Source organism: Vespula pensylvanica, chromosome 10, assembly GCF_014466175.1.
Source record: "Vespula pensylvanica isolate Volc-1 chromosome 10, ASM1446617v1, whole genome shotgun sequence".
NCBI lineage: Eukaryota > Metazoa > Arthropoda > Insecta > Hymenoptera > Vespidae > Vespula > Vespula pensylvanica.
In genome coordinates, this window is record NC_057694.1 from 1,037,294 (window position 1) to 1,047,051 (window position 9,758).

General features: G+C 45.4%; 1 protein-coding gene across 11 annotated transcripts in view; it reads left to right on the top strand.

Annotated features, from left to right (window-relative positions):
• Positions 1–1,590: 1,590 nt before the first annotated feature.
• Positions 1,591–9,758, top strand: part of LOC122632247 (zinc finger protein rotund) — an 83,654-nt gene continuing 75,486 nt past the window's right edge. For 4 of the 11 annotated variants that reach the window (XM_043818844.1, XM_043818836.1, XM_043818837.1 and 1 more), the window contains exons 1-2: positions 2,193–3,469; positions 5,316–5,426. In XM_043818844.1, the coding sequence (XP_043674779.1) occupies positions 2,420–3,469; positions 5,316–5,426 (1,161 nt within the window). In that variant the 5' untranslated portion in view covers positions 2,193–2,419. Of the gene's footprint in view, positions 3,470–5,315; positions 5,427–9,758 lie in introns of all 11 variants that reach the window. The other 7 variants (XM_043818835.1, XM_043818845.1, XM_043818842.1 and 4 more) reach the window with 4 other exon arrangements.

Below are 9,758 nucleotides of genomic sequence, written 5' to 3' on the forward strand. Positions count from 1 at the left end.
AGAGAGAGAGAGAGAGAGAGAGAGAGAGAGAGAGAGAGAGGAGAGAAGATCACGGAAGAAAGAACGTGGAAAGAAAGATCGGCAAGAAGCTCCAATGTAAAACCCCGCGCCGCATACATATATATTTCAGTGTGTTCAAAAAACGAGTGTACCTAAGTGCAATATTAATTAAACCTAAACGATAATAAGAAGCAACCACAACTACCATCGACGATATCGGTAACGACGAGCGGTTAATCGATTATCGAAATAGAATTCCTTTTAAAGAGTTAAAGAGAAACGCTAGAGTCGCATTTCGAGGAGGAGTCGTCGACGCGCGCGAGCCAAAGTGGCAAAAGAGGAAGAGGCTCGAAAGTTTCGACCGCACCACCGACTACCGAAAAGCGGCGGAAAGCGCTTTTAAATAAAGAAAGAGAGAGAGAGATAGAGAGAGAGAGAGAGAGAGAGAGAGAGAGAGGAGAAGAAGAAAGAAGAAGAATCTGAAGAAAGTGCACTCAGAGAAAACGCACAGAAAAACGGAGTGACGGAAATCCAAAGAGGACAAAGCTTCCCTCTCGTCCCGGTTACAACAAAAAAAAAGACTCACACGAAAAATTGTACACGCACACACACGCACATCAAACATTCAACGGGGCTAATACTCAGGGCAAAACGGGACGAGCAGTGACTTTATCTATCAGTGCGATTTCTTACACCCCGCTCTAAAGATTTAAAAGCGGTGAAACCTTCGACCGAATCCTGATCGCGTAACAGCGTGGACTATCCTTCCTCGCTTACACCGTCCGGGCTGGGCAATCCTGAATTTTAACCTGAACTTAAGTGTACGCTAGACTTTAAGTTAGATAGACAAAAGAAAAACTAGGCTGTTCTCCTTAACACGGAGTGCATCCAATCGCGCGCGCATCAAAGCAGAAGTTAAAGAGAAAAAAAAAAGAGAAATACAGGTAGCACATAGACACACAACATAAACACACAGTCAGTTAACAAGAATCACACGAACACGTGACACCCTCCTACCCACGACAACGTTAAACGGACAAAAAGAAAAATAATAAAAGGGAGAATAAAGAAGAGAGATCGAGCGAACCGACAGACGGGCATCTGTCTAAGAGAAAGCAAAGGTATAATATCTACTTACATACTACGTATCGGCGAATCGGACCAAATCCGCGAGGTGACTCGTACAAATTCGTATCACGGCTACGAGAGAATCGAGAATAAGCGGAAGAAAAAGAAGAAGAAGAAGAAGACGAAGAGAAACAGAGAGCAAGATCGTAAAGTCGGAATCGAGGTAATCGCGAGTAAGAACCGCTCGGGCCAAACGATCGCCATCGGAATAAGAAGAGGAAATAGAAGAAGAGGAAGAAGAAGGGAAGTCGAGGGAAAGAGCGGAGCGGTTACATGAGCGCAGCAGCGGCCACTAACGGGCTCGGGAAGTTGCAGCAGGTGGCGAGTAACTGACGTTGCCCGCCGCCCACGTCGAAGCCCGAAAAGCCAAGGATCGTTATCGTTCGTACGAGGACGATCCTGGGCTGAAGGAGGAGGAGGAGGAGGAGGCGAAGCGATTGCGAGCGAGCGAGCGAGCTAGCCTCGAGCGAGCCGCGAGCGAGGCAAGGAACGGCGCCCAGCGCGGAGGAGTGCCGGCCGTCGAGCTGCTTACCTCGAGGGGTGCGAAAAAGCGGGCAAGCTGCGCCGGAAGGGGGTAGCCCGGGCTTCTCGCGAAGGCCTCAAGATTTCGGACGCGACGGCGGCCCTGGACCTACGCGCCCAGACACAAGCCCAATCGGAATTTGGCTTGGACCACCAGCAGCAGCAGCAACAACATCACCACCAGCATCAGCAGCAACAGCAGCACCATCACCATCAGCAGGCACAACAACAGCCGCAGTCGCAACAACAGCAGCCGCAGCAACATCCGCAGCAGCAGCAACAACAACCGCCACCGCCGCAGCAGCAGCAACAACAGCAGCAGCAGCAGCAACAACAACAGCAGCAGCAACAAACTCAAAACCAAGACAACCGTCCCCACCATCCTCTCCTTCAACAGCAGCCTCAACAACATCACCACCACCACCACCATCATCATCATCAACACCACCCGGGGAATCATCTCCACCCTGGCGATTCGGGGGGTGGGATAGGTGGTGCTGGCGGAGGAGGAGGAGGAGGAGGGGGAGGCGGAAGTGTTGGCGGTGGAGGCGGAGGAAACGCTGGAGGTGGAGGCGACGCTGGAGGAGGCGCAGGCGGAGGTGGTGGTGTTGCTGGTGTTGCTGGAGGACTACCGACATCGACCGAGCAAGATAGAGCCGCAAGGATACAGGACGAGGAAGACGAGGATATTACAGAAAGAGAGGACGAGGAGGAGGACGAGGATCCTTGCAGTTCGCCAGAACCCGATCTCGAGAACGACCACGAATCCATGGAAGTCCAAGCCTCGGCCGTCACAGCGGCGGCCGCCAACTTGCACGCTCTGCGACAGCACGTCTTCAAGATGTCTGATTATTGGCAGCAGCCGCAACGAGGCCCGCCTCAGCATTCGCCGGGGATACAGCATAGCCCGATATCGAATTCTACGCAACAGCAACAGCATCAGCAGGTTTCGCAGATGCACAGTCCCCTCGGCCAGCAACAACAACAACAACAGCAGCAGCAAGCGGCGGTATCGCAGGTACAACAGAACACCAATTCTGGCCTAGGTCAAACGACGAGTCCGCAACAACAATTGCAGCAGCAGCAACAACAACAGCAACAACATGCGATGTCGATGAATCAGCAGGCCTCTCAGGGTGCGCAACATCAATCTTCCCCAGCACCCACTACACCGTCGCCACACGCGGATCACCAAGGTGCCATCGCCTCGAGCATGGCCCAAAGTCTCCACACGTTGGCGGCACAGGCCCAACAGAGTATGTCTCAAACGTCAAGCCCATCGCTGGGCGTTCAAGCTGCTCAAGCTCTAAGCCAAAACCTAGGACAAGCATTAACGCAGGCCCTCACTCAAAACATGCAACAGAATCTCGGTCAAACGTTGCAGCACAATCTGGCGCAAAGTTTGACGCCCAATCTGTCGCCTCAACAACAACAGCTGCTGAATCAACCGCAGAACCTAAGTCAAACCAATCAAAGCTTGCAGAATATTCAAAGTCAGGCGCAAAATCTTTCCCAGACGTTACAACAGCAGGCGCAAAATCTAACGCAAAACCTCAGCCTCAGTCAACAACAGGCGTTGCAGCAGCAGGCACAGAATCTCACGCAAAATCTTCAACAACAGGCGCAAAACTTGACGCAAAATTTACAACAGCAGGCACTTAATATGGCCGGTACAATCGGACAAAACGGTGCGTTAACCGGTATGAACATGTCGGGTAGTCAACAACAAAATTCGCAGAATTCGATGCTTAGTCCTGGCGCGACTAGCCAAGACTCCCACGACGCTACACTCACGGAGAAGCTCGTCAACGAGTTACAGGTGAGGAAACAAAGCATATATTTCACAGTTAAGAATTTACATACGTAAGCTCGTATATCTTTCCGCGAATGGCCGCAATTTTATACGTCTCCCTTTTTTCGTTCCCTTTTTTCTTTCGTTTTATTGTTAATATTATTATTATTATTATTATTATTATTATTATTATTATTATTATTATTATTATTATTTTTCTTCTTCTTCTTTTTCTTCGTCTTATTTACGATGCCGCATTCTCTTTCTTATTTTCTTTCCTACGAATTTTTTTTGATTTTTTTGTTTTTTCGTCGTTTTTTTTTCTTTCATTCGCTCTATCTCGTCAGCCTCCCTCGACCATACTCACCGAGAGTAGAGATAAATAACTGGGACGAAGCGACCGCGATAAAAATACATAACGCATCGATAAATAAGGTCGTTCACTCAGGCAGACCGACGTCGGACAATACTTTCAAGCAGTTTCTCCACACGGACTGACCGAAGAAAAATATTTGCTCGGATCGTGGCCGACGCGTTAACTTCTCGGTGTTGAGACCGTTAAGATCTCGTTACAGACTCTCTCTCTGACGCTCGCGTGTCGTGACCAAATCGATGTCTCTCTTTTTTACTTTTCTCGTACTTCCAAACTAACCGAGTCTATAACATCCATACGAGAAACTTACTATATTTTTATTTCCTTTTTCCAAAAAATTCTATACATTTTTCTTCTAATCGTATATACCTGACCGAAGAAACGAAAGAACGAATACAAAAGAGATCCGTTTCGTAAACAATTATCTCGTCTCGTAAATCGAGCCAGACGACGACGTTGGCAATTTTGACGACAGTTAAAAACCGCGACTGTACCAAGAGATACACTTATGCTGCGGCCGACATGCACACGCATACACATACACACACATACATACACATACACCGGAATAAGCTGAAGTACAATATCGCGTAAAGCTGAGCACGCAGACGAATGCAACGTGTACATGTAACGCAAACGAAGCTACGCGTGGTAACACGCACGGTAATGTACACGTATGGATGAATCTGTCTATGTATGTGTCTTACTACGTATGTATGTACTTACACACGTGCTCTCCACGAGGGAGAGCGGGCGCGGGCGTTCGAGCTCTCGTGCACGCGTACATAGAAAGCCGCGATGCCGCAAATGCGAACGCGGCCCACGCACACCAACGCGGGGATGCAGATACGCCGTCTCTCGGGGTTCTTGACCCGCGCAACACAGATAATACCATACGCATACGTCATACGGTACGCCGAGAAGATGTTCCCAAGAAAATATCGTACTGCGTTTCTCCGCTGGCACGATGCTACACCGATACACTTCTCCGTCACGACGTCGACGACGACGACGTCGACGACGACGACGACGACGACGACGACGACGACGACGACGACGACGACGACGACGACGACGACGATCACGAGGATGAGGAGGAGGAGTTTCAGTTCCATTATGAATTTTCTTTTTTTTTTTTTCCTTATTTGTTCTCTTCTTTTTTCTTATGAATTTTATTTTAACAATCTTCACAATTTTCTAATATTAACTCATATATATATATATAATACATATATAATATATAATATATATATATATAACATATATATGTATATAAATGTCGACATCGTTTCTACGAGAAACGTAATAAATAGAATAGATTTAGAAAATTGTATTCGTCGGTAGGTATCGTTGATCTTTCTAGTCGTAGACAAGTGTTAATCGTAAAAAAAAACACAAGCTACATATAAAGCTTGTCTTCGAGATTTACTCTAAGAGAATGGTAATAATGGATGAAGAATTGGAACCGGACTAATACGAGCCTCCTGTCTTGCCCGATAGTCTCGTGCCTCTGCGGCGGGGCTTGGTGGTGCAGGAGGTGCTGGCGGAGGCGGAGGAATGGGCAACATCAGCGAACGCACCCTCGAGGAATGCTGGTCCACCCTGCAGCGAGTGAGTTGAACACTCAGCCTGTTCACGAAACCCCTTTAAATAATTCTTCTTCGAGTCCCTCATACGTACATAACACGTACATACATTCATTTTTATCGCTTTTCCTTTTTTTTTTTCTTTCGGAACATCGCATTTTCTTATTTTCGATTTATCATATCATCGATTAAACGTCGATCCATTTTTTTCTTCCGCAAATCACACACACATACATTCGCGCGCAAACTCACATTTCACACGTACGTACATGTAGAAGCGTTCGTTCTTGCACGTTATTGGATCCAAGATCCAATTGGACGATTTCGTCCAGTTTTATTTTATGCCCTCTATCACACCAACCTCCGCCACCTCCCTATCTTTTTGAGCTTGCTCGTTTGTTTTGCACATCGTGTTCGTATACAAACAAATAATTATTATTTTCTTATTGCTAGATTTTTCATAAACAACAGACCTATCATCGTAGCTCGCATGTTATATCGATGTATTTGTATGCTTCATCACTTTTCGATATCATTACGTATCCCTATTTACGTGTTAGTTTTATAAATGAATTAGGAAACAAACGATTCGTTCGATCTGAGATATTTCATATCGCCGACTTAGCGATCCGTGAAATATAAAATAAAGCCAGTAGAAAAGTAAGTAGAAGGTGCCGATGTTGATAATACATTATTGCCAGCGTCTTCGATCGAGAAGTCGCAAGGAAAGTCGAGAATAAAGAAATAAGGCGACATTAACGAGCCTTGAATCGCGTCGGAGCATCACTGCGATGCTCGGAAATAATGGGGTGGGTCGGTTAATGGGAAGTAAAGGGGCTTTTCCCTATGACGAGAGAGGAGGGGGGTAATGTGGAATGGGGAGTAGAATAAAGGGAAAAAAAGAAACGAAAAAGAAGAAACAAAAATAAAAAACTATAAGAAAGAGAGAGAAAAAAGAAAGGAGAAAGAGAGAGAGAGAGAAAAGAACGCGCGCGAAGAAGAAAAAGAAAAAAGGAAAGAGGAACGAAGAAGAAAAGGTGGAAGTAGGTACTACATTGTAGGTAGGAAGTGAAAAGTAGGAGGAGTGCCACGGTAACGGTTGGAAAACTTTTAAATTCTCGTCCGCGCTACGAAGCAACAATTTGTTTCGTTAAGTAGCCGCTCGGTCTTTTGTTTTTGCGGCTTCTTTTATTTTTCAAAGGGATGGGTTGGAGAAGTAGGTGGGGAAGGGTAGGTAGGGTAAATGCCGGTGGTCTCGGTTTTCTTCCTCTCTCTCTCTCTCTTTCTTTCTACCCCCTAAAGCTCGCCTTCCATCTCTCTCTCTCTTTCTCTCTCTCTTTCTTTCGGCACCTTAAAAGCCCACCTAGCACATAGTACACGGCGCACGCTGAACGAAAACTTGCAAGAAAATCGCGAAAACGGTCGGCACGATGGCGAAGTTTTCGCGTTTCCGAGGGATTTAATTAAAAGATTTGGACTCCTTTGTGCTCCTCGAGTGGTAGGACGCGTCACTCGCATCGTAAACGGAGGCCAAAGACTCGCTGGAAAAACGTGAACTTTTTTGGCTGAACGAAAGAGAAAGAAAGAGATAGTGAGAGAGAGAGAGAGAGAAAGAGAGAGAGAGAGAAAGAGAGAGAGAGCATGTCGGTTCGTCGGCTCTCATGCGAGAACCTTGACTACGACGTCCTTAAGCCTTTGGCCCACACGTTTAAAGATTCGGGGTTTTCGGGGGAAAAGTGGACCATCTATAATCGGCTTTGTCGTCCACGCGCGTACAAGCCCTGACCCCTTGGACATCAAACGAACGGACGCGACATAATATTTCGCACCCTCCTCACGCACCACTAATCTTTCAAGAAGACGTCCTCTCCCACCTTTCGTGTGGGCAGACGATGCTCAGACGGCGACGCCGACGGAAGTTCTGGAAAAGAACGATGCTTCAAAAATTCATTGGATCAGATCCTAAGAGAGAATGAGAAAGATAGAATGAAAGAGAGAGAGAGAAAGAGAGAGAGAGAGAGAGAGAGAGAGAGAGAGGGAGAGAATGACTGAACGTTATGTGAGAGTGTTAGACTGAGAAAGAAAGAGTTAGTGGGGTGTGAAAAGATTACTCCAAAGCAAACACTCGACAGTTTCGTTCTCATGAAAGAGACAAACGCCCTTATGAGATCGTTTCCTTCCGCTCGCGCGCTACTGCCAAAAATTAAAATCCAATTACTTCGACGCCTCGTTCACATACCCGATGATTCAAATGAATTTTTTGCTCTAAGCTCCTCTTTTAACCCTTCCCAGAAACCGGTTCGCCGGTAACTACCGTGACTACCAATACAGTCTTCATCGATTTCGGGCCCTCCTCCGATCTCGGATCGGTGACAGCTGCGAGAGAAAAACCGGAACGTTCACGAAGAGAGGAGAGAAAAAAAAAAGAAAAAAGAGAAAAGAAAAGGAGAAGGTGAGAAGAGGAGGCAGGAGGTAAAAGGAGTAGGGGGGAGGGAGGGAGGAAGGTAAAGAAAAAAAAAGATAAAGCAAAACAGAATCTCGATTACTTTTTGTCTTCAAAGAAACGTACATACTTAATTGTATTATTTTGTAAAAGTTTTTTCTTTTCTTTCTTTCTATATTATTAAATAACGCTGATCGATGTTTTCAATCGTTAAAAATCAATTATTATTATCACACACATATATATATTGTTGTAGATATATGTATTTATTATCAGTAATATTACTGATAAAATCAGTACTTAACGTAAGTAAAGTTTCCTCTGTAAACGACTCTTGTGCGTCTTAGAAAAGGAATTATGCTCAAGCGTTACTTTCTTTCTCACGTATGTTCGAAGCACCCCGAAAGAAAAGGGGTTTTTTTTTTCACTCAACCCCGAAGTTCGTTCCTTCTTACTATTTAAATAACGGTTCTCGCACGCGTGTCATTGTTTCACGATTTTCCTTCTCTCTTTCTCTCTATTCGAAACCGAGTAACCCTTTTTTCAATGACGCAAAGGGGAATGGGGGAGGGGGGAGAAGGTCCTCTTCATTTCGAACCACAAGACAAAAAAAGAGAAAAAAAAAAGATGAAAGTGCCGCCGCGAAAGGGATTGAACAACCGATGGGAAATAAAATAAGAAAAAGAATAAGAAATTAGAATAAGAAGAATAAGAGAATGAGATAGAGATATGAAAGAAGAATAAGTAGGAGTTCCGTGCCTCGTGGCCGTTACAACAAACGAAGATAAAATTACGACGTCTCAAGAGCAACTTGCTTGCTTCCATCCCGGCGAATCGCTCGGCCCGTCTTCGCGGCTTTTCTGTAATTTTCTGTGATTTTCAGATCGCATGATAGCCAACGATAAGACAACCTTTGTGGCCTTTCCCTGTGCTAGCTTTTACCGACACGAGTTAATCGAATATAATTCGATCGTTCCTACTGTAGCTCGAATTCGAAGGTGGTAATGATCGAATAATACTCCGATCGACAAAAGTGAAAGAGAGATAGACAGAGAGAAAGATACAGAGAAGTAGAAAGAGAAAGAGAGAAAGAAAGAGAGAAGTTTCTTTTTCTAGCGATAATGAAGCAACACAATGAAGAGCACAATTCGATTGTATCACGAGAGAACTTTCTGCGAATAAATCTAACGAATTTTCAATCATCCCCCAATAACTGTCTCTCTCTCTCTCTCTCTCTCTCTCTCTCTCTCTCTCTCTCTCTCTCTCTCTCTCTCTCTCTCTTCCTCGTTCCCCATTTACGTTTATGAAATAACGTTTGAACGAACGATCAACGAGAATAGTGTCACTCGATAATTACAAATTGAAATTTTCTTTTAACCCGACCAATAAGAAATTCGAATATACCAAGTGGCGATCGAAGTTGGCCGATCTCGTCGAATAGCGAGAGAGAAAGAGGAAAAGAGAGAGAGAAAAACTAAGAGCTAAACGCAATTCGAATTAAAGAAGAAAAGGGAAGGAAAGGACGAAGAAAGTAAAGGAAAGAGGCTCGGCTCTCGGCTCCGAGCGGAACGGCACGCAGATACGTGGCAGCCCCGCCGGCTACAGCTCTCTTTCTTCTTATTTTTCTCTTCTTTCTTCGTCTCTCTCTCTCTCTCTCTCTCCTTCTCTTCTTTCTTTCTCTTTCTTTCTGTCTCTCTCTCTCTCTCTCTCTCGCTTGTTCTCCCACTCTTTCTTTTCCTGTCTCCCTTCCGAGCAGTTTCGCCGTGACCTACCCCAAGAAGATCGCGAAAAAGAGAAAAAGAAGTAGTCGACGCGATGGAAGGAGAAACGACGGAGTGAGCGAACTAGTGAGAAACAGAAAGAGAGAGAGAGAGAGAGAGAGAGAGAGAGAGAGAGAAACAGAGAAAGAGAAAG